Raw genomic sequence first — 25,478 nt, 5'->3', positions numbered from 1 at the left:
TATTTTTTTAAAGGCAGAGAAATATATAAAATAGGGATAGAATAGAATCTAGATACCAAGTTTCCTCAGTGTTTGCTCTCCAATGGTAATGCAGTTGTCCTCAGAATTTATCTGTGTTCATCAAGTGGATTTCAAGCAGTCCAGGCCCCCAGACAAATTTTCAGAGAGTTAAGGCACTTTTACACACACCATTCCTAAAATCTCTAAACTTAAAAATAAAAAAAAGCATTTATTAGTCATAGGTTATTGGACAGAATGTCATCTGCCTTTTGGGGCAGAATATGGTCTGAATAACTGTCATCAGAAATTTCAAAGACAGTTTTTCAGGTTTAATTGAAAGTAAGTTTGGCTATCCAGATTGTTTATAGGCAAGAAAGACGTCTTCTTAATCAATTGGAACCAATTCCAGTTGGTTTCTTGAAGAGATGAAATTCCTGGGATATTATTGCTACCCCTAGAAGGAATATGCGTCCAATGTACATCTTCTCCAATTTTGATAACATTAATGTGAATTACTCTTGTCCTAAAGAGTCAGGGAATGAGTTTATTCTAGCTTTCTACAAATTTTGCATTTCACTCTCAATGAATAAAGAGCAAAAGTTATCTGAAGTACACTGTATCTTCAAATTATTTTATAGATGTTATTCTTGGTTCATCAGATTAAACTGCAATCAGAACATCTCCTTTATAAATGGAGAGTTGTCAGCTTTTTACTTCTGACCACAAGGTTATCTCCCCACAGAAGCCATCTGTGGAGATATTTGCCCTGATATAGCTGGGGCTTGAGACCAGGGCCAGAGCATCCTCAAGGGTGTCACCCTTTTCCTGGATGCCTCTTGAGTCTTCAAGCAGCTGCAACAGGTTTTTCCTGTCTGGGATCCTGTTTGATCAACATAAACAAAGAACTGGAAAACAGATAAAGACTTCTTCAGAGCCAGAGATGAAGAGATTAACCGCTCAGCTAGGGGTCAGGGTTTCAAAAATGCTCTTTCTGTATTCTATCGGAAAGTGGTACTTTTTCATTTTGCATTGTCCACCCTGAAGGCTTCTACTTCCTTCGAGGCATTCCCATAATGTCAGTGGGTCTGGGGCAGGAGTGGGAGAGGGATGGGGTGACTCTCTGAGTGGGGGGCACTCTTGGACAGCCAGGGAATAGCCAGCTCCCTCCTTCCCCTGGGAGGACACTCCCACCCCACCCCGCCCAGCATCAACCCTGTAGGGCTTTGGCCTCCTGACCCAGACAGAGCCAGGCGAGGCACCCGGAGGCCGAGCCCGGGTCGCACCGCCCCCAGCCTCGGGGCAGAGAGCCAAGAGTTCGAGGCCTCTCTGATCCGGATATGATGAAAAGGCGCCACAGAGCGAGAAGTGTTTCTGGAGTGCAGGAGTGGTGGAAGGGGGAAAGAGAGGCACGGGGGCAAGAGTCCCCTCGGAGGGGAACCAGCCGGGCTGAGCTGACTGGAAAGAGGGGGCGGAGAGCACGGAGTCACAGGAGCGGCTGCTGCCATTGCCGCCACTGAGGTGTCTGCTGAGCGGGACGGAGAGGCTGGGAGGGACACCCAGAGGCGGCTGCCTGCCGCCGTCAAGCCACCGCGACCTGCGGCCCCTGCCGGAGCCTCGCTAACTTTCCGAGGCGGAAGAGGAGGAGGAGGAGGAGGAAAGGGCTTTGAGTGTGTTGGGGGGATGCCGAGGTAGGTGGTGGTGCTCTTGGCGGGAGGAGGAGGGGTCTGATCCCCTCCCGGAGCTGCTCCCAAATCCGATCTCCCTTCCAGCGCCTCCCCCTTGAGTGCCCCTCTTCTATCTGCTAGGACTTACTGCTGTCAACTTGCTGGGTAACAGTTTTCCTCCCGGGTTTCAAATCAAAACTTCCCCGGGGTGGGGTTTGGGGAAGGGAAGCAGAGGGGGAGGGAAGGTCCCGCAGGGGTGGTGTGCTCTTCTCTCAAAACACTTTTTTTTTTTTTTTTTTCCAATCCTCTCCAGAAGCATTCAGTTCCCTGCACCCAACACCTCCCAGCCCCTGGTGCATCGACCCCGAAGGGCGGCGAGCTAGGCGGAGGCGCGGCGAGGGCTCAGTGGAGCGGCCCATGTCCGGCGCGGGCGAAGCCCTGGCTCCCGGGCCCCAGCGCGGGGCTGAGGCTGGCGGTGGCCGGCTGGGCGCCCCAGCCCAGGGTGAGTGCCGCTTGCAAGTTGCAAGTTCCTTTGTCACTGTTGCATTTTAAAATGTGTTCGCACATTTACTGCTTGGAATCTGTGTATGGGGAATTGGTGCAAGGACTGAGCCTACCTCGTCGTAGTGAACTTTTGCATAGTTAGCATTATTCAATCAAGTTCTCCAGGATCACAGCCTCAGATCAACAACCGGATAAGAGGGCGGGATCCACTGATCTCTCCACTCCCCCTTCCTTTGGCTGCCAAGAAACTGGATGTGTACAGGATCACTTGTTTCTTAAACATATGCATTTCAGGGCCTAAGACCCAACAGTGTGGGCTCCTAAGCGCTTCCCCACCACTTAAGTTCTGTGTCTTCAGCAGATCCAGGACTGCCGCTGCTTTTTGAGAAACCTGCACTCTCCCTTCTTCATCTTTCTATTTCTTGTGGGCTCCTCTGCAGCTTTGATAATTCAGGTTTCTGTGACCAATTGCTTTGGAATGGCTCAGGCATATGCTTTCAATAAGTGTTTTTGATTTGAAATAAACAGGCTTCAAAAGAAATGTTTTCCAAGAATGAATTAGCTCTTTGTGTTCATCCAAGTTGTAAACAAATACAGTCTGTGAAAAAAAAAAAAAAGTACTCCTGTTCCTGGGAAACTTCCATAAAAAGCTTATACACACACAAGTCAGACAGGATCTTCTCTTGAAGGTAACATACTTCAGGTTGGTGACAGAAAGGATCTTAATCTGATGTATCTTCCTCTTAGTGTGACTCTGCTTTAAAGGGTTCTGACTCATTTAAACTAAATAATTTTCCAGGGTTCAGAAACCTATTTTTAAATCTTGATTTCAAGCCTGATATCCTCCCAGCCCCCCAGCCTTAAGAATAATGTCATGAACTTCTTGGGATTCTTTTTGTTAAAGCAGTAAAAAGTGGAAGAGAAGTTAATGTTGAACCCACAGTAGGTAAAAGCAGAAAACATCCATGGCTAAATTAAAATGTTCTGGCATTCAAAGGCTGTTAAATTGAATTATGTTTATCGTTGTTTTTTTGCTTCTAAACAGTGAGTCATTTTTTCTAAATAGAGAAAATCAGAACTAGAGCGATAAATACGTTTTCCCAGAAGCAGCGCATGTTCTGCACATTATATTGCCAAGGCAGTTGTTTTCTTGTCATGAGGCATGTCCTCAGTAGTAATATGGGCTCCTTGATGGGTTGTTCAGGTTCACACTTGAGCTGTTAATCACTAGTGTTAACAAATGCTTATGTCAAAAATCAAGCTCAAACACACTAGAAAAACAGTTGACTTAGAACTAACAATATCTGCAATGTCCAACTTTAAAAATATACATTTTAAAGTCAGTAGGAGTTGCAGTGATACCTGTGCAGATGTAATGATTTAAGGTATCGCATGTTATGTTTTTAGGAAGCCAACCTCTAGAATGTTCTGAAGAAAACTGTGGACTGCATGTAACACATTATCAGTGTGGAAACTCTTGGGTTATGTTTTACCTGAAAATTGACTCAGTCTCAGCAGCATTTTTGTTTGTTTGGTTTTTTAAATTAGTCTACTTTGACTTGCTGCATCCTTTAAATAGGCATCAATTTAATTGTGAATGTAATATAAAGTTAAGTTTTTTACAAAAGAAAATCTTCAGAATCTTGTTAAAAGTTTGTATCTCAAACAAGCAGATCTCATAAGTTGAAGGAAAAAAGTTTTGGATCAAGTGGGCAGGGAGAAAATTGTATGTAGCTGCCATGGTTAGGGTGGTTTTGTTGGTAAAGATGCTAGTGAAGAAACTTCGCCTGCAGGCCACACTTCTCTAAACTCTTTCTCGAGTTCTTTCATCCTCGTCCTTCTGTCCTTGGATTCTTGATCATCTTTTCAGAAGAATAATTGAATAATACTTTGGTAAGATATGGCTGCTTACTTAATAGAAACCTAATTTTAAAGCTTTATATATTAAAATCTGTGAGAAAAATGGAATATTATATGAAAGTTAGTAGAAAATGTCTTTTCATGAAGGAGAAGGATAAAATCAAGTCTTCCCCTGCAAACAAAATTAAATATATATGTGTGTTAATAGCATATATATGTGTGTTAATATGCATATGCATATATATGTGTATGTATGTAAAGACATATAACCTGTTCATGTATTACTGTGTTGTGAGGAGCTATGTGTACTACTAACTGAAGGCATAAAAAGTTAAAGTTGAAAGTAAATTTGGGTGGTCTCTAGTCTGAACTTCCCATCAAATCTAGGATTTCTTTCTGCATTTTTTCAGGTGGTTAAATACCTACAGTGTAGCACATTCTGCTTATCAGCATTCATATTGATAGCTATGCAAGTTTTTCATGTTGAGAGCAAGGTCTCTTTCTTTGCAACTTCTCCCCTTTGGCTGTGATTCTTCTCCAAGCACAGTTCTGTTGCTCTGAAAGCATTAAAAATCTTATTTGTGCATTTTGAAAATTGTTACGGATAAGGATATAAGCGCATATGCCCCATGCTGGCAGAAGGAACCAGGATGGGTGTGGGAAGATGGGGAGCAGTGGGGACTGAGGGCCCCTGGAGAGCTCTGGGCCCAGGAGGCAGTGCTTCTCAGTCCAGCTCACTGTTGCCACTTGGGTTTAATATCTTCCAGTATTTCAAGAGATACTGGAAATATGGATTTTTATGTATCATCACTCCCTTTTAAAAGTTGGCAGCTAATTAAATCCAATTTTTATCCAGGCCAAATAAAACAACCACACCTGCAGGCTGGAAATGGCTCCAAAGAAGCTGATTTGTGATTTCTGTTATAGAAACTAGAAAGTAAATGTGTGATTTAAAACTATTTCCCTATTTATGGTGAACTTCTGAAAGACTGACTTGATTGACCTTCTCATGCGTGAAGGGTAGTTTGGGCCAAACTTCTTTTTGTTTTAAAAAAGACTGGATCTTGTATGCATGGTTCATCTAATTGTCATTTTTTTCTTTTTTGGGTCAAGCATCTTAAAATTCATTGTGCTATCAACCTTGATAGGCATTTGCTTTTTTGTGCACAGTTATTAGAATCCATATGGTTAAAGGGAAGTCGTTCAGTCGTGTCCGACTCTTTGCGACCCCATGGACTGTAGCCCACCAGGCTCCTCCATTCATGGAATTCTCCAGGCAAGAGTACTGGAGTGGGTTGCCGTTTCCTTCTCCGTGGTTAAAAGAGCCTTTTAATTAAATGCTTCCCTGTTTGCTACTTATAACTAGAAGGATCTTTAGAAATAACTTAGTCCAGTTGACTCACTTTCTAGAAGGGATGTCCGGAGAACTTAAGTGACTTGTCCAGGGTTTCATACATAGTCAGTAGAATCCAGTATAGAAGCACAAATTGTAAAATATATGTCATTGTGATAAATGTGGGTTAAAGTAGACAATCAGTAGAACTTTTTTTCCTACAGATGGGTGAATTGAGAATAATCAGCTTTGGATACTGTGAATCACTTTGCCTGTTCTGGTCCTTGCATCCCCCCTCCCTCCCCCATTGCATTTGCCAAGATTTAGACTATTGGACTATGTGCTGGAATATTCTTTAATGTGATAATGTGTGATTTAATGCACTCTTCTCTCTTGGGAGAGTCCTCTGAGACTATTAGGCGGACTTTTCATAGCAGGATGCAAAATGCCAGTAAAGTTAATTAAAAATAATTTAAAATAGAAGCTAGGGAGAAAATCTTCAAGTTGAAATTACATAAGAAGAGCTTTGACTTAGAAGCTTAGCTGACTTGTCAGGAATTTATAGTGGCTAATCAGATTTCCTTTATGGGAAGCCTGTTTATTTCAATTTATACCACGTATGCTCGTAATATCCATATTCTTTGACTTTTACCATATCGTTTTATCCTTTAAGAATGGCATTTCTCAAGAGTGTGTCATCTTTGGGCACCTTCTGTCTCTGGTCCTCAATCAGGGATGATGTGCCTTGCAAGAGACATTTGGTAACTTCTGGAAACATGTTTGGTATGGTGGGGTGGGTGCTCCTGGGATGCAGTGGGTAGAGGCCAGGGAGAACACTATACACATCTTACCATGCACATAATACGGTAGCCCCTCAGAACAAAGGATTATCTGGCCTGGAATAACAGTGGTGTTGAGATGCTATTCTAGTCTCTCAAGGCTACCGACATCTTTGGCTCCACTCTAGACTTACAGAATCAGAATCTGGAGAGTAAGACTCAAGAATCTGCACTTTTGACAATCTCCAGGTACTCTTTGGGCTTCCCCGGTAGCTCAGACGGTAAAGCGTCTGCCTACAATGTGAGAGACCCAGGTTTGATCCCTGGGTCGGGGAGATCCCCTGGAGAAGAAAATGGCAACCCACTCCAGTACTCTTGCCTGGAAAATTCCATGGGCAGAGGAGCCAGGTAGGCTGCAGTCCATGGGGTCGCAAAGAGTTGGACATGACTGAGCAACTTCATTTCATACTTCATACTTCACTTAGGTGCTCTTTAATCTCTAGTTGAGAATCATTGTTTCTACAGGCTTTTGATTTTTAAAAAGTCTTTTTTTTTTTCTAGAAAGCCTTAAAAAAAATCTTGAGAAACGTCTCCTTTTCAAGTTCCAAACTTTAAATCATATCACTCCATGTGTACTGTCTCTTAGAGCTCGCCAGCATTTTTATCCCATATCCCAGTTAGTGAACTGAACTGAACTGAGGCCTGAGTCTTCATCCTCAAAAAAGTTTCCTGTCAAGATTATGTATACTATTGTACAAATATATATGAATATTAGATAATAAATACATAAATACACATTGAAAAGAATGAGATAAAAATAAGCCAATAAATAGATCTTTTAATACTTTGTTCTACTGCCTCAGTAGATATTTTTGTCCCGTCATCCTGGACTTCTCTCTAGGGATCTCAGCATTTTTATGGAATAATAAGGAAAGAAGTCCCTAATTTTCACATGATCTGTATTCACTTATAAGTTGGATTTTTGAAATCTGGATTATCCTTTCTCATAGAAACAGAATGATAAATTATATTTAGCTCAATAATCTCAAAAAGATGGTTGAAAATTTTATTAAATGTTATTATAGAGAACATACTCTTAATGATACTGGCAACCACATACAGGTAATTAAGAAAAAGGTAAGTGAAACATTTTCAATACAGGTGCTTTAGAGAATAGGCTTAACTGGAAAACTATAAGAAACTTTGTCTAGATTTGGAAGAGGACTTGGGGGCATTTCAAGCACTGTAGACTTTATGCTCCAAATCCTTTTTCGCTTAAAGGAACTAATGTTCATTTTGTAAGTTTAGAGAAATGCAAGCCTTATCAGCTTGACATAGTCATGTTCCCTCTGCTTAAAAAAAAATCAAATGTATAAGAGAAGGAGTAACTGGGAGAAACCTAAGAAGGGAGGGAGGAAGGAAGTGGTTAAATGATTATGACGATAAATTTAAGAAAATGTTTGGAGAGCTTAAATTATTTGAGCTGAGAACTGCAAATAAAGTTCTAAGGGACACTGCGGTATGAACTGAGCTGGATGGGACTGTGTTAAGGAAGGAGATGACAGCACAAAATCTTGAGATAGGCAGGAAGCACTGTTGACTTTGAAGTAGGCTCTAGTACATATTTGTGGAATAAATGATTGGGTAAATGGAGGGCTTGGTTGCTGTCCAGAACAAGTGTGAGTCATGGCAGCAGATGGCAAAGAATAGAAATAGTTTGGGGGTCAGGATGGAGGATGGGAATAGGGAAAGCATTTATTAACATATGTTTGTGTTTGTAATTCAGGGGAATTTCATAGCAATTTTCATCCGTTCCATACCCTTTTTGTTTGTTCTCACGTTGTTTATTTCTGCCTTACTCAGGTGCTCTGTGAATGTTCTGTTATATACATATGCATATATATATGCACACACAATATATATAAACAGAGGTGATGCTTTGTGACAGATACAGAGAGGAAAATATTGATGAATGAAATCTGGGGCTTGCAGTATATTTGAGAAATACATTTATACATACTTATAAAGAAGATGGAAAGGTGCTATCAGATCAGATCAGATCAGTGGCTCAGTCGTGTCCGACTCTTTGTGACCCCATGAATCGCAGCACTCCAGGCCTCCCTGTCCATCACCAACTCCCGGAGTTCACTCAGACTCACGTCCATCGAGTCAGTGATGCCATCCAGCCATCTCATCCTCTGTCGTCCCCTGCTCCTCCTGTCCCCAGTCCCTCCCAGCATCAGAATCTTTTCCAATGAGTCAATTCTTCGCATGAGGTATAGAGAGACACAAAGAAAGTGATGGCAAACAACATGGGAGAGAGGTAGCATCTCTATCTGGGGCATTTGGAAGAATCAAAAAAAGCTTATGATTTGAGTTGGACCAAGAATCATGGTCAAACTCCACAAGATTTGTGGAGATAGATGTGAAGAGCAAGGTCTGTTACAGAATATGGAGGACTTCACTAAGAGCATTGTATGAGCTCTATTAAGGAGTTGAAAATAAGGTTACGTTGTAAAGATAAGCTAAAGTAATTTTGAGGAGGTCCTTGATTCTCCTGAGAGGAATCTGTATATCCTTTCTGTAGGCAGTAGTGCGCTATTGAAAGTTCTTGATAAGGGTAAGGATAGGACCAAATTGGTGTTCTTAGAAAATAAATCTGGTGGCAGTTCAGAGGATGATTTTGAAGGGAGAGGCAAGAGTGACGGTCGTGACTTTGCGGAAGGATTTTACAAAAGCCTGACAAAAGATGAGAGGAGTACCAGTGGGAGTGCAATTGGGACTATGGATTTAAAACAATAGCAAAAGCAGGACAGTGCTCTACCTTGCTGTGAGAGAATGTTGAGGGCATTGATTTTTACTTACTCATTTTTGAATCTCCTAAAACTAGGCACAGTGACCAATTTTGTTCAATGGCATTTATGTGGTTCGGCGTAATACTTAATATGGGAGATGGTGGGAAGATAGAAATTTAAGGTAATTCATAGGTTTGCTTTGTAACCTGAGTGGAAACATAGGAGGAGTTGAGTCTTCTTTTGATCATGTTGGTTCCATGCTAAGCCAGGATCACCAGTAGGCCACTGAAAAAGAGAATCTGTCCCTAGGAGAGTGGTGAGGGTCAGGCTTACAGATTGAGTTTACCACCAAGTAGCTGATGGATGGGCCCAAGAGTGAGAGAGGATACTTGAGGACCAGATTTAGGGGAACGGCTAGCCTTTTGGGAGAAGAAGGAAAAGAATACAGAGAGAGAGTTTATAGGATTGGTCACAGAAATGTTAGATATTTAGGGGCCATGGAAGATGAGAAGAGCTGTAGTTTGTTAGAAGCAGGGTATAGAGAGGGCTGCTTTTGGGTGGGGAATTTTGAGCATGTCCATCACACACTAATGGAAAGAAAGCCATGGGACAGAAAGAAAAAAGATGAAAGAGCCTGTGGTGGAACCGCGGTGCAGTGGGAGTTTGTAATTGAAAGAGTAAAATCTTGGGAAGGAAGGGGATGATGATAAGACGAGTCTTTGGAAAGTTGGGAATGTTCCTCTTTGAGATGGGGATTGGAGAAAAGGATGATTGATCATCTAGAGAAAATTTCATATGAGTAAGAGATTATTGAAGGCCTCGATGTTCTCAGAAAAATAGGTGTAACATTTGCTGAGAGCAAGTTAGGGTTAGGATGAGTCAAGAAATTTGAGATGTGTGGAAAAGATTGGGAAGGATTCAAGAGGGAGTCCATCTGGGGCAAACAAAAGGATTGCTCGGTAACACTGAGGGCTTAACAAAGAATGAATGGCATGAATTTTTAGTGGACACGGTCAGCATGGTTGATTGCTTTTCTCAGCAAGAAGCATTCAGGACCTTGGGAATAGAAGCAGATAGAATGGATTTTTGGAATTGGCTTAGGGTTGGAGATTGGCAGAATGAAAGCAGTGGGAGTGGGGGCAAGGGAGGAGTATCAGGCATGTGTGGGAAGAGTGTGTTTGTACCAACTGGTCTTGTGTTCCAGGCTATATGGGGAGCTGGAGAGACCAGAAGTACAATTAACAGGCTATGATTTCTGGTCAGCAAGAGTCATGCCTGTTGGCCTTGTTTGGTCAGTTCACATACAAGGATTTAACATATATAATTGAGTGACCTTTACAGGGCTAGTGGGGAAGCTGTGGAATTTTTGGGTGTGTAAGAGCCTTTCCTGTTTCTTTGAACCTTGTTTCCTGGATCATGTTGGGTTGATTTCATGGAAAGGTCTAATAACAGTGTGCAATGACTTTACTAGCATTATATTTTTGTAATAAAAGATTTGGGGGGAAAGGAAACATAAATTGCCACAATCTAAAAGGTCATTTGCAAGTGGAAAATTAGTTAGAACAACAGCAAACAGAAGAGGGAAACAATTCAGCCAAATTGTTTTTCTGAGTTAATGTAAGTATTCCATCCTATAAAGGCATGGGATATGATTTTTATGTTTCTATTCCTAAAAGTTTTTATTCAGTTTTTATTAAGGGGAGATTGATTCTGCCCTGGCTAGAGTCTAGATGTTTGCATAGTTGAATTCTGCTGCAGCCCTTCCTCCTGCCTTGATCAGTCCTGTGTTTTGGATGATTCTCTCTCATAACCTTTTTCTCTCTCATCTTTTCCCCCCTCCTCTCTCTTGCCATTAACACTGAAGTTTCTTAAGCTATTAGTATTTTCTTTTTATGTTAGCCTACACATCCTGAAGGAGCTAAGGTTTCTACTGTAACTTTTGGAAATTGAGTTGTATTTTATAGATTCTAATTGCTTAGAGTTCACTAAGCAGGAACTATGAAAAGAGTTATTTTAACATTAATTTCGTTTGTGGTTTCTGCTTGCAGTCCACTTCTGTTTTCAGATTCACACCCACATGATCTGAAGTAAGATGATTCATATGCATGTGCTTTTATGCCTGATTTTTACGTAGTTTCAGGAATAAAGTCTGAAATACATTTTCTTGCTAGCACAATATATCTTACCAAATATATCAACATATTTAAACTGGGAAACTTATGAACAACTATTTCCTTTGTGCCTACTATGTACAAAATCCTGTGACAATTGAAAATGTGTAACACACGTTCTGCCCAGAGAGAACCTGTAAGCTAAGTGAGAAAGAGGATAAGGTGTGTGTGTGCGCCAAATCCCTTGTCTGAATATCAGTTCAAGATAAGAGCCCTGTGACAGATTAGTTTACGGCCAGTTGCAGGGTGACTGGTTCAGTTCTGGAGCTTCTGGAGGTTAAGAGAATCTCAGGATACCAAGGGGTCAGTCTTGTCTGAGTTAGGCTGTGAGTGATCCGAGCTGAAGAAGACACAGTCTGTAGGTCTTTTTGGTTTGGACTGTGCAGAGTTGAGCTCTAAAAATGAGGCACCTTGTGGTTGGGCAGGTGACACCCCCTGAAGGCAGATGGCAGAGGACAAGGGAACCAGTTTCCTGTCCTCACTTTCTCTACTCATAGAAATAGTTCGCCTGCTTTTTTCATGGTGAATCAGCCTTTAATCTTTTGGGTCTTTATAAATATAGACCTACTTTGTTCTTATTTTTCTCGTCACATCACCCAAGCAGCGTGCAGGATTTTAGGATGATTTTCTGAGATTTTACTCTCTATTTCCTACTGAGATACAAGCTGAAATTATTGAACATGGGAAAGGTGTAGGAATTTGCAACATGAATATATGTACAATGTTACAATAACTCTATCAGGTTTTTACCCATATGCAAAATGAATTTAATTCTTACTGAGCCAAAGGTCCGTCTAGTCAAGGCCATGGTTTTTCCAGTGGTCATGTATGGATGTGAGAATTGGACTGTGAAGAAAGCTGAGCGCTGAAGAATTAATGCTTTTGAACTGTGGTGTTGGAGGAAACTCTTGAGAATCCCTTGAACTGAAAGGAGATCCAGCCAGTCCATCCTAAAGATCAGTCCTAGGTGTTCTTTGGTAGGACTGATGCTAAAGCTGAAACTCCAGTACTTTGGCCACCTCATGTGAAGAGTTGACTCATTGGAAAAGACTCTGATGCTAGGAGGGGTTGGGGGCAGGAGGAGAAGGGGATGACAGAGGATGAGATGGCTGGATGGCTACACCGACTCGATGGACATGAGTTTGGGTGAACTCTGGGAGTTGGTGATGGACAGGGAGGCCTGGTGTGCTGCAGTTCATGGGGTCGCAAAGAGTTGGACACGACTGAGTGACTGAACTGAACTGAAACTGAGCCAAGGAGTAACATATTCAATCTTTATTTTAGAAAAGCATTTCTATTTGTAAGAGAAAGTGAGGATAGGCCCTAGTGGTGGATATAGGCGAGGAAGTATAGATTTAAGAGAAATTGAGAGCTATAACTTACTAGCAGGTTCTAGCAATTGATTGTTGGGAAAGGGACAATAAGGAGAAAATAGAGAACTAACAGTGATTCTGTGAATACCATTGACCAATGTACAAGCTACAGTTGGAGAAACAGGCAGGGACAGAAGAAAAGTGGAAATGTTAAGTTTAAATTGCTAAAGGTATATTGGTGTAGAGTTAAAACTTCAAATCTATAGGTAAAGCTAGGAACTGGGGTGAAGATAATGGATCTATAAGTTATCCTCTTGGAGGTGACTAAAACTGGAAGTTAATGAGATTGCAGAAATTGTAAAGCCAGAATGGGTTGGTGGTCTTAAAGGAGAATTCCAAGTAGGCACTGCCCCAAAGAAATGATCCAGAAGGCCAGAGAATGTATTGATGAATTAAATAAGAGGCTTCTGGTTTTCTCCTTCAGGAGAATTACCAGAGAGGAAGCATCTCCCAACTTCTAATTCATATCCATCATTCTGAAGTCTAAGAAATCAATTTCAGTATACTGCAGAGTCTCTCATTATTGTCGTATTTGTGGCTTCACCACTATTTGTAATGCTCTTCTCCATCGTCTCTCACTTATTTATTTCAAGATCGGACTCAAATCATAGCTTAGAAATGCCTTTACAGATTAAAAAACTTCTTTGGTTAAGTTTTGACTTCCATTGGCCTTCACGTTTGTAAATAGTGCTCAATATGGGTTGATACCTTAACCAGAGAGCTTGGGTTAGAATGTTCTTGATAAAATCTGTTGGTATAACTGAGAGGTAACAAAAGTTTTAAAAACTATGGCACTTAGAATAATGATGATGCTAAAGCACTAAAGATGGGTGTATAACCTTATTTTTAAAAAAGGGGAAGAAGGTAAAGTCCTCAATTTCTTTTATAATAGAGTTAATTGCTAAGTAGGGGGACTACTGTAGATGAGGTGTCTCTGGATTTCAGCAGTCATTAAGGTAAATTCTTTCAGGATAACTTTTTTAGATAAGAGTAAAAAGATTAAAAAGTAAAAAGATGGTGACTGCAGCTGTGAAATTAAAAGACACTTAACTCCTTAGAAGAAAAGTTATGACCAACCTAGACAGCATATTAAAAAGCAGGAACATTACTCTGCCAACAAAGGTCTGTCTAGTCAAGGCTATGGTTTTTGCAATAGTCATGTATGGATGTTAGAGTTGGACTATCAAGAAAGCTGAATGCCGAAGAATTGATGCTTTTGAACTGTGGTGTTGGAGAAGACTCTTGAGAGTCCCTTGGACTGCAAGGAGATCCAACCAGTCCATCCTAAAGGAAATAAGTCCTGAATATTCATTGGAAGGACTGATGCTGAAGCTGAAACTCCAATACTTTACCCACCTGATACAAAGAACTCACTCATTTGAAAAGACCTTGATCCTGGGAAAGATTGAGGGTGGGAGGAGAAGGGGATGACAGAGGATGAGATGATTGGATGGCATCACCAACTCAATGGACATGAGTTTGAGTAAACTCCAGGAGTTGGTGATGGACAGGGAGACCTGGTGTGCTGCAGTCATGGGATCACAAAAAGTCGGACACGACTGAGTGACTGAACTGAACTGAAAAAGATTATCATGCTTATAAAAGTAAATTGAACGTGGAGGCTCTGTCACATGGAGGAAGGATTAGACTGATGGCAAAGAACAAAATTCTATAAATCAGTGAAAATTATAAGTCAATTTTAGACGATTTGGGGGAAGTCTTTGAATCCTTAAGAAGTCCTGACTTGAAGTAAGCTATTTTCTGAGGCGGTTTCCCTGTCTCTGGAATTATTCATGCCTGCTCTCCTTGCCTTCGTTCTGGGATGCTGGATGTTAATATTTTGAACTGAATTTATGTTATCAGGTTGGGTTAAGAGATCTTTATGAGCCCGTGTAACTCAAAATTCTATGAGCCTTATGAATGTTTGGCTTTAATATGAGTGAATTTGCTGGCAGGAAGAACATTATTGAACTTGTGTTTGAAGATGCAGGGGTCTGGGGTCAGTTATCCTGAAAATACATTTTTAGGCTGAGGAACTTTAGATTCTGATGTAAAAGGTGCAGGAGAGTAAGATGACTGAGGTCTCGTGTCCTGGTTCCCTGTGTCAGCTTGCGTTTTTCTAACCTCCCCACTACTTTTTTTTTTTTTGATGGAAAGTGCCTAATTCTTCTTACCCCTCATTTATTTAGAGCCCTGATTGTTGAGATATTAATTTGCACTATTGCTGCAGTTTGCACCTATCTGTTTGCATATTTGTATTCAATTGTGTATTCATATAATTTTAAAATTGTTCTCTGATTTGCTGTGTATAAAACCTATTGTTCTCTACCCACCCCAACTAAACTAGTTGAGTCAGTGTCATTTTTCTCATTCTTTCAAATCTAAACACATCATAAGCTTCTAACTGCATAAGAAGCCCTTTGAAGGAATGAATTTAGCTTTTTCCCAGAATTCTTACTATTTTTCAAAATAATGGCAATAACAGTTGATTAAATTGATTTAAGCATTTAATTAATTCAACAAACATAGTATGTCTGATTATATGGTAAGTTTTGTATATATATATAAAACTAAGAAATTTTGTAATATGCTCATTCATCTGCTAAAAATGCTTTGGTTTTAATCTTAAAATGTTTTGGACAATGAAATTTTAATCTGTTTTAGAACATCAGGCAAAGCAGGTGGGTTTTGCAATGTTTCTTAAAGGTCATTAAGCTTAAGGGATTATTTTTTCTTTTTTCTTTATTTGGATCAGCGAGGAAGTGAAATTCCAGAGCCTCAGGTCTTCCTGAAAGCTGCCTTATCTTTGGTTTTTAAAGGTTACATTTGTAAAATATTTGTAGATTTCCACATTTCTTAGCCTCTGGGAAATAGAGACCCAGATTAAAAAAAAATTTTTTTTTACTTTTCCCAAACATTTTAGTTTCAGATTATTTAAGATTTCATAATCCAGAATACACATAGATAATCTGAAATAATGTTGGTATTTGAATGGAAGAGTAAAAATGAAATTGTTTACAGATAAAGGAGATGTGAATATAGGTTTCATGGCAGTAAGAATATACATATTATATAGATTATAAGTGATCTCTCATAGGTTAAAATAAAATATTTAATTGAAGTAGATCAGCATGCAGCAGCCCCAAATTTTATGCATAAAGGAAGCTACTAATACTGCTTGCTTTAAGAAATAAGTAAATTGCATACTGATTAAGTTTTATGCAGTTTTATAAGGATATCTGCCAAGCACCATCATTTATACTAGTCTTCCACAAAATATACATATTAAGTACAGATAAGTAGATTTGATGATTGGTTTGTGCATTTGAACTATGCCTAGTTCAAGAGAATATTTAATGTAACCTGTAAAAGTACTTTAAAATACATATATATATATCAAATATATAAATATATAAAATACGCATATATATACACACACAGAATAATGGAAACTAGGAGATCCAAGCCTGAGGGAAAATTGAAATGTATACTGGTATAACTGCAGGGTCAAACCCAATGATTCAATTTTATCTGCAAATGTGAGGCAAAAAGAAAGCATTTTCTCTAATATAATTTTCATTGTCCATAAGGAAAAATATATATATAGCTTTTCAAAGGAAGAAATAGTTTTCCTTATATTCAGTCTATAAACAGATTTCTAGCTTGGTTTTTATATAGTGATTACTGAGTAGATAGATACTGTCCTCAACACCTCCCTAAGGTTTTAAAAAGGTGCTTATTGTAATGACACTTAATATAATATTAGTAGCAAGTATGAATGAGCCCTTACTATATACCAGACATTCTACTTTCCAGGCATGGTTCCATTTCTTTCCACATCCACCTTCTGATATAGGGACTGGTGTTACTACCGTTTTAAAGATAAAGACTCTGACAAAGATTACGGAAATTGCCCAGGATCCATGTAGTTAGTGGTGGATCCAGGTCCCTTGATTTCAGATTCTGTGCTCTTAAACATTTTTCCAGTAAAATGTACAGTGTAAGGATAGTATTTCTGTCCCTGAGAACCTGAGTCTTTTTATTTATCATTTGTTCTTATTCATTGAGTTGTGCATGCGTGCTTAGTCCAGTCTGACTCTTTGTGGCACCTCAGACTATAGTCCTCCAGGCTCCTCTGTTCATGGGATTTTCCAGGCAAGAGTATTGGATTGGGTTGCCATTTCCTCCTCCAGGGAATCTTCCTGACCCAGGAATCAAACCCATGTCTTCTGCATATCCTGCATTGGCAGGCAGATTCTGTTTATCAAGAAAGATTCAAATGTCTGGACTTTTAGACAATATTGTCTCTTTCTTGGAAAATGATGAGGCATGAACAGTATTGTACATGTTTTAAAAGTTCGTTAGGTAACTTTGGCAAGCTCATTTCATCCTGGAAACAGATTACAACATTATTAGATTCTTTTCTTACTCTTATTTGTTAAAACCATGTATCTGTTCAGATAATAAATATGCTTGACTACAAACTAATGAAAAAAAAAAAAACCCTCATGAATACTTTGAATGATTGTCTTATAGACGTGAGTTTATTATTTCTATCTACAATGGGCAGAACTAGAAGTAGCTAAAGATCACTTGATGGCATATTTATACTTAAAATAAAGAACAATTTACTACTGAATCAGACTGACAAAGAGTAGAATATGATCCCTTATGAGGTACCATTCCTTGGAATTTTGGAGAAAGGCTGAATATTGCAATGGACTTTTTACCCTGGAAGAGATATGAAATTAGCTAATGGGTTCTGAAGATGAAATAAATAAAACATATTAATGTCCTTTGAAAGTTGCTAATACTGTAAGTATAAAATTCATTAATTCTTTCAACAAAAGGAAGCATTTTCTTCTTCTTTACTTAACAACTACATATCAGCTGAATGGTTGTTAATATGGCATATATAGTATTTTACATGTATTATTATCCAGTGTACTCTTTTATACATTTAGATTGTTCTCTCTTGTTAGTCACTATTAAGTTATTTTATTCCCCAACTGTCTGAGGTAAGTAAAACTCTCAAGTTTTAAAAATTAGATAATGCCAACTAGGCAAAATATTATAAAATTTTAAATCAAATGGAAATTCTATTTACCTGAATCTCATATCCTTTAGCAAGAATAATCAAGATTGGAGAGAGATTGCTTCTCACCATTCACGCCTTTCTTTAGAAAAATAATAAAAAATAGAGTATTGATCCTGTCAGATAGTCATTTCTGAGTATGACATATTATATTTAAATTGATCCTTTAGAATTCTTACCTTTTTCCTTTGACTGTTAGGTGTAATTTATGCTTGTCATTTTCTTTGAAAATTAATTCAAACCCAGGGCTTTACAGAATTTTTCTATGATTTTTCTCTTCTCCATTCTAAACACCCTACAGTGTGTGTGTGTGTATGAAGTTTTGGCTCAATTGTTTAGCCTTTGTGCAGACTCGGATTTACAGAATTTTACAGACAACAAAGCCATCTCTGCAGCCATCCAGCTCAATGCCCTCATTTCTGGATAAAGAGAATGAGGCCGAGCCCCAGACACACAGCTGGTCAGTCTTTGACCCAGAATTAGGACCCAGGGCAGTTTTCATTTCCTTCTGTTTTGTAGTTGCTTGATTATTTTGTGTGTGTGTTTGGTCTCCCCAGCTAGAGGATTCATTATCAGGGAGCAAGCTTTTCCCCCTCATCCACCGATTCTTCTGCGTTTCCCTCCTTGGTGTGGGCAAAGGAGAATGTGTGGGAGCTAGCCTCTTGGCAGCAGATGCCAGTGGTATATGACTGTCCTTTGCTCTAGTGATATTTTTAAAGTGTCTTCAACTTTTGTATTAACATCTAACACATACTTCTTAATGTTCATCTATTAGTAGGACTGTTTAGTGTTATGTGTAGTAATTTAGGTTTTAGTGTTGTCCTAACATAGGGATAGAACTAAATCCCTCTATTTTAATTAGTGATTTGATAAAATTATATTTTCTGATAACTTGGACTACTGTGACAAAGGGATGAGAAGCAAGGCCTATATCTCAGTATTTGATGGGCTTTTCTAAATTTTCTCTAAATTTTACAGTACAGAAGGGCTTCCCTGGTGGCTCAGATGGTAAAGAATCTGCCTGCAATTCAGGAGACCTGTGTTCAATCCTTGAATTGGGAAGCTCCCCTGGAGAAGGATTCCCTCTTCTGGCAACACACTCCAGTATTCTTGCCTGGAGAATTCCATGGACTGAAGAGCCTGGGCAGGCTAAGTTCATGGAGTCAGGAAGAGTTGGACACAGCTGAGCAATTAACGCTTCCTAAGTTTTCTCTAAATTGTATAGTACCAAAGAGCTTACCTAAAACAGTCCTCTTCAAATCTGGCCGTATATGATGGTGACACCCTCCTTTCTCTGTATCACCCAAATTGGGACCCTAAAGTTGGGACTTGTGCATCTTTATGTTAAATGTGGTCTACAGTAGAGAGCCAGTGGCTTGGAAGAACAGCATGATTGACATGATGAAGATCCCCTTTTAAGAGAAATTTACTAAGTTGGGAAAGAGTGCTTGTATATATATAGTTGGGGAGGAAAGGATGAATATACAGAAACCTGTAGAAAGATAGATTGATTTTATGCTTCATTGAAATTATTTGATCGCCTTTGAGATCTTTGTGGTCCTGTCATATCTTTCAGGCCCAAATAGCAGTTGAATTGCACCTACAAACCTTCATAAAGCTAGAAAGGAATCAGTTAAACCAGGACCATGGCTTCTGCTGCTGTAATTCAGAAGTGATAGACAACGTAAACAGATAACAGAAATCCGTTATTAGAAACTGCTATTTTCTCCTCTTAATGAGTAGTGGCTGACCCAAACCTATTGAAAGTTGTAATAAGATTGGCTGGACATCATGGTGCCCATTTTGCAGTAATCAGTTAAATCTCATTCTGAGTGCATTTATTCAATATTAGATATAACTGCACACCATTTATGAGGCTGCCATTTTCATTAAATGTTAAAGATGTGTTAATAAAATAAAAATAGATATGTTAAAAAAAACACAAACTAGTCAAGTAGTCACAGAAGTTTATGAGTGAAGAATTGGTGAGTCAGTTTAAATTTGGAGTTTTTTCTGAGCCTTGCTCTGGTTCTGAGTGTTAAGGATCATAGCAAAAGCCTGAGAACAACTCTTAAGGACATTTAGTTTTCAAAGGAGGCAATGCTGGGTAGATTGACGATTGTGATTTAATAGTAGTTACATAGTTATCATTTCTTGAATGTAATGAGACAGAGAATGATAATTTTTCTTTTTTACAACTTGAGAAGGACTCTAGAGATCATCTAATTCTAGAATTTCCCAGATAAGGAAACTTAAAAAAAAAAAAAGCTAATTGTCTCAGTAAATATTCAGAGCAGGAGGAGCATTGTTTTCTTCTTAGCAGTGGGTCACTACTAAAATTGTGTGTGTACGAGCCACATAACATTTTCATTTAGTCAATGGAGAGTTGAGAGGGTCTGCGTTTAGCACTTGAATATTGGACATGATTCAAATGTGAGTCAAGTGTGTCTAGAGGCTTTATTCATACCTATTTTCTTTTAGTCAGCATTGCTTCATAATGCCCTGGTTTCATGAATTAATTTTAATGGAATTAAACTTGAACAGCTCAAAATTATATAATTAATTTCATTCAGCTTCAATTAGAGTTACTAATTGAATCAAGCCTACTAGCATGACACCTGGCGGCAGTCAGCTACATAACAGTAGCAGCAAGAAAGTAGGACTCTGCTGAGGAGAGAGTCCCTGTGTAGAGCTACTAGAAAAATCTTTTCTATTGATCATCTCAGAAAGGCCTTGGGTTGACTGTGGCAGTGGAAAGATTTCAGAAGTTGTTTAAAAAAGTCAAGATTTTAATTGAAACTAACACATCTCAGGAAGGTTACGTTTTTCCTAGGATAATGCTGAGTAAATGTTACATAAATCTAGAACATGTTGGTTTAGTATGGTTCTAATTTATATTTTACTGCTATCTGAATACGGTTTTCCCTTCTAAAAATACTTAGCATTGAAGACCCAATTTTTTAAAATTCAGAAATCTTAGCCTCTGGACTTATTCCTGAGTGTCCATCTATTTTCATGTGTTGAAATGTATTTTATGGCAGAACTTTTCAATTGTGAAATCCCCATGGTACAGGAGAAATTTCTGCATGTGCAGAACTTTTTTTTTTTTTCCTTCCACTGGAAATGTTAATACAGTTGACTAACAACTTCTGTTTGAATCTCTTTCCTTTCCTTGCTTCCATGGCTTGACATCATCTAGTTTTTCTTCCTTCTCTGATTCCTTTCTAATTGTATAGAACCCTCCTGATACTCTTCTTTTCATAGACTTACAGTTTTGGTGAGCCTATTCACTTGAATGACTTGGGCAGTCAAGTTTAGGAAGATAACTGTTTCAGCTATAACTTTGTGACTTGCAGATGTTCAAAACTAAACTCATCCACTAGACTTGGTTGGGCTATAGTCCATGAAGGTTGGGATGTGTTTTGTAATTGATTGTATATTCAACTGCATAATACAGTGCCCAAATATCTACTATATACAAATATATATTTTTATTTTAAAAAATATATATTTAAAGTATAGTTGATTTATAATGTGTTAATTTCTGCTGTGCCAACGTGCTCAGTCGTGGCCGACTCTTTGTGATCCCGTGTACTGTAGCCCACCATGTTCCTCTGTCCATGGAATTTTCTAGGCAAGAATACTGGAGTGGGTTACTATTTCCTTTTTCAAATTTCTGCTGTACAGCAGAGTGATTCAGTTATACATAGATACATATACAAATATGTATTTTATAAATTATTTTCCTGATCTCTAGGTTTTCCCAGTCAAATCTATTCTAAGACAACTCAGTCATCTCCAGCTATCATCTTCTTTGATAGACTGTGAATCCTCTAATTATTTTCTCACAGTTACCTCCTTTCCCATCTTCTTATCCAGGTGACAAAACTCTCATCAGTCTCCCTTTTAGTTTCCCTTACTCTGTTCTCCCTGTTAGATGCGTCCATCCTCCAGTGCTTCTTAAGGATTTAAGGACAGTTGAATCACCTGGGTCCCCCACCCCCAAATTAAAGTAGAATTTTAGGTTATGAGGCCCAGGAAACTATTTTTTAAGAAGTCCCCTGAGTGAGTTAAAGTACCCACTCCAGTGTTCTTGCCCAGGGATGGGGGAGCCTGGTGGGCTGCCGTCTGTGGGGTCGCACAGAGTCGGACACGACTGAAGTGACTTAGCAGCAGCAGCAGCAGCAGCAGGATTGAGAACCTCTGGTGTGTATAAGTTTGTTCATTTCCCCTATGTGTGGCTTTGATTAGACAGTTCATAAAGCTACCGTGCCTACTGTCACTTGTTTATCTTACTTTGAAATTAGGTCCAGATTTTTCACCTTGGCATGCAAATATCCATAGCATGTCCCTGTTCAGACTTTTCTTATTTCCTAATATCCCTCTTTAAGTAGTTCACAGTGCAGAAAATTTGAACTCTTGCCCAAGTGTCTGCTTTTGGTGTTTGCCCTGCAATTCTTTCACTTGGAATGGCTTTTCTCTCATCTCTACTTTGAGAATTCCTGCTGATCTTAAAGATTATCCAACATGCACCATTTTCTATCATGCTTTTCTTGAGCTCTGAATTCTGTTGAGTATCTTCGTACTTTGAATCTCTTTAGTGCTCTGGACCTCTCATGACATTCATTTACCCTTGTGTTATAGTCAGCTTTTTGCTTATGTTCCCAATAAGACATTACTTTTCCTTACTCATTGGCTTCCTCCCTGGAGAACCCATAAACTCACAAATAAATCTCTCATCATCTTTGATGCTTTCCCTGCCACCCTTGCCCTCTAATGTGTGGACTCACTTCCATCCTTGGTAGAATTGTTACACATTTTTCTATCATGGCAGATCATTTGCTATGTTTTGATAACCTGTTTACAGTAATCTTAACAGACAGTTTTTACAGTAAAATGTTTCTTCAATGCTAGTCATAAAGTGCATGTGTGTGTGCTAAGATGCTTCAACCCTATGGGCTGTAGACTATCAGGCTTCTCTGTGCAAGGGATTCTCCAAGCAAGAGTGGATTGCTATGCCCTCCTCCAGAGGGTCTTCCTGACCCAGGGACCAAACCTGCGTTTCTTGAGTCTCCTGCATTGGCAGGCATGTTCTCTACCATTAGTGCCGCTTCTGAAGCGCAGTCATAGAGTAGATGCTAGTAAATCTCTATTGAGTCAATAACGTAGGCAATGGTTAGTAGAGGTATTGTGCCTATTTCTTTAAATTATGGCAGATTTATAGAAGCATTTGGGAAAAAGGAAATCTATAAAAATGAAAACAGAAAAATATGTAACATTTAATGATAATACTTTTTTTTTTTTTTTTTTAGAAAAATGTGATAAAGAAAATACTGAGAGAGAGATAACTCAAGCTACCGATAGCTGCTTCACACATGGAGAGATGCAAGACCAGTCCATTTGGGGAAATTGTTCGGATGATGAACTCATCAGAAGTAAGTGTTTTTGGAGAAAATTGGAGTGATTCAGGGACATAACTATAATAATATGCTCTCAGTTAATCATCTCATATAATTCTACTAGAAATCTGTAAATCAGCAACTTACCTGAAAGTGTTTTTCATGAGTCTTTAAAATATAGAAGTAAAAGCAGTGTATAAATAATACTGTCTGCTGGCTTTCATCCTGTCTTTAAAAAGGAAGTATTGAGCTGAAAATTTTGAACTCCATCCTCAGAGAGATTTAGACAAAACTTAATTCCTTCTTGAGTAACAACTAAGCAGAAGTTGGACAATTCTACGTATAAACAGACAGTGAAACTAAAAAGATAGAGATGAGGTAGAGGACAGTGAGTAGTATTTTGGTAACGCATGTGGTCCCTGTTCTGGCCAAATGATTCCAAACTGTTTTTTCACAGTTAACACTTTTATCACTACTTAGCTTCTTTTTATTCTCTTCCTCTTCTTAAAAGTGCTCTGTAGAATATGTAATAAGCTTTGGTTTAGTTTTGTTTTACTCTGGGAATGTCCAGAAACACCAGTATCTTTTAAGGGCTATTCAGAATCCATGTTGATGGCAGGTTGTGCTTGTTCTGGCCGCTAAATTCCCCCTGGTGGATTCAAGATGAATTTGCCACATAGTTAAAGATTCTGTGTAGTGAATGTACATATAGAAAGAACACCACTGTGCTGTGCCATGCCTGGATGGCCTTAGGAGTACTGCATCTGAAATTATCATTTATGGTAACCAAATTATCCATGTCACTTTTCAAATTTTCAGAGAAGACAGAGGAAAATTTTATTCTGGGAATCAAGTGTTACTTTACTTTTTTTTTGTTGTTTTTAATTTAATTCTTCAGACAACTCTATAATACTGAAACTTTTTTGTGTTACTTATTACATTTACTTTGAATAATTGAAACCAAATAGAAAAAAGCAGGTAGAAGGAAAAGCCAACTTTGTAGAAGAAAAAAAAAACAATAAAAACACTGTAGAAGGAGACATAAAGTTTTCAAGCAAAAGCTCTAAAAGTGACTGTTTTAGTTTAATTTTAGAACTATTTGGTTTTTTACACTTTTCTACTGGGGAAGGGAATAGAAAGGAAGTGAAACTCAGAAATTAGGAGCAAGATTTATTCAGCTTTTCCAAAGAATCAAAAAAAATTATTTCAAGTAAATATTTATCTCCAAAACATATATTGGTCATCTTCTTTCTAAATGTTGACACTGCTATTGTGAAACTTAAGGGTTTGTGAGATACTAGCATATTTTATCTGTGATTTTTCAGCAACAAGAGAGCGTGAGACAGGGTCTTACAGACAATTTTAACTTTACCTTTTGGGAGGCATGATTGTTTGCTTGTTTTTTTCCCCCTGTATTCATAGAATTTTAAGTATGTGTGTTTCATTAATTGATTTATTTCACCAGTTTCCCTTCCCAAGGCCCACACTTGGAAAAACATGAATAAGAACTCATAGGATAAAAACTAAAATATAACCACCGTTGCATAAGGATATGGAGAGTCATGTTGTGTTAAAAAAAAGTCATGTTTTAGTGCTATTTGATGAAACTCATTTTAGCCGCAGTACTCACATCATTAAAGTGAATGGATTTAAAACAGACTCCTCTCTCTTGTCTGTATTGATTATGGACAGTGATAAATATTGTAAAGTGCATGAAATAGTTTTTTTAATTGAGATAATGATGCAGCCTGTGTCATGGGGTACTGGAGTATTTGGGAACAACTGTCTAGGTACACATACTAACATACACTGAAAGAATCCAGAGAGAGAGATTTATTACCTCCTTTGAGAGAGTGGCTGGGAAAATTGACAGATGAATGGATATCAGAAGATAATGGCCAAAGACAGTAATGCTGCTCTTACTCAAAACATAAGTTGCTGAGAATTTCCACATATTTGTGGGTGACTTTGGATTATGAATTCTGATGACAGATTTCAGAAACTACATGTTTGTTATTTTCCCAGTCACACTTCTCTAGACAAAGGCTACTCTGTTGGGTCTACAGAAAAATTTGATATGTGGATTTTCCAAAATGGAACACTTTATGTCATCTTTAAAACCAACTCAAGCCTGGATAGCATCTGCAAGTTTGATAATCTGATAGCTTTTGCTGTTCCAACTCCCAGACACTAACGTCTGCTAAGCTAGCCTGACTTTCCATCTTTGGCTTTCCCCATTGAGTCCTTGGCCATCTCTGCGTCATTTAGCGTCTGTCTCTCTTAACCCTGCAGTTAGAGAGATGTGTGTTTTCCTCTTACTTCAGCATCTAGAGCATTTTTGGGGCCTAGTGCATCTTGTGTAATAACAATAGCCCTGGAAAGAAGGCTGTGGCTCAGAGCTGCATGGGGAGGAGGGGAACATCTGCGTGAGTCAGGCCTGGGCTGGCTCCTGTGCCAGGAGTCCTGTGCGGCTCCCTGAGCACCGTGGAAGAGGCGGACAGCTGG

At 38.8% G+C, this 25,478-nt stretch overlaps 1 protein-coding gene across 2 annotated transcripts in view; it reads left to right on the top strand.

The window, feature by feature from the left end:
• The first annotated feature begins 1,322 nt into the window (after window positions 1-1,322).
• Window positions 1,323-25,478, top strand: part of MDFIC (MyoD family inhibitor domain containing) — a 98,307-nt gene continuing 74,151 nt past the window's right edge. Inside the window, 3 exon segments of one of the 2 annotated variants that reach the window (NM_001101102.1) lie at window positions 1,323-1,688; window positions 1,978-2,166; window positions 22,887-23,009. In NM_001101102.1, coding sequence (NP_001094572.1) covers window positions 2,082-2,166; window positions 22,887-23,009 — 208 coding nt within the window. In that variant the 5' untranslated portion in view covers window positions 1,323-1,688; window positions 1,978-2,081. 2 annotated transcript variants of the gene reach the window in all.

Source organism: Bos taurus, chromosome 4 (genome assembly GCF_002263795.3).
Source record: "Bos taurus isolate L1 Dominette 01449 registration number 42190680 breed Hereford chromosome 4, ARS-UCD2.0, whole genome shotgun sequence".
Lineage (NCBI taxonomy): Eukaryota > Metazoa > Chordata > Mammalia > Artiodactyla > Bovidae > Bos > Bos taurus.
The sequence above is the reverse complement of the archived record's forward strand: the minus strand, read 5'-3'. Positions and strand labels throughout refer to the sequence as shown.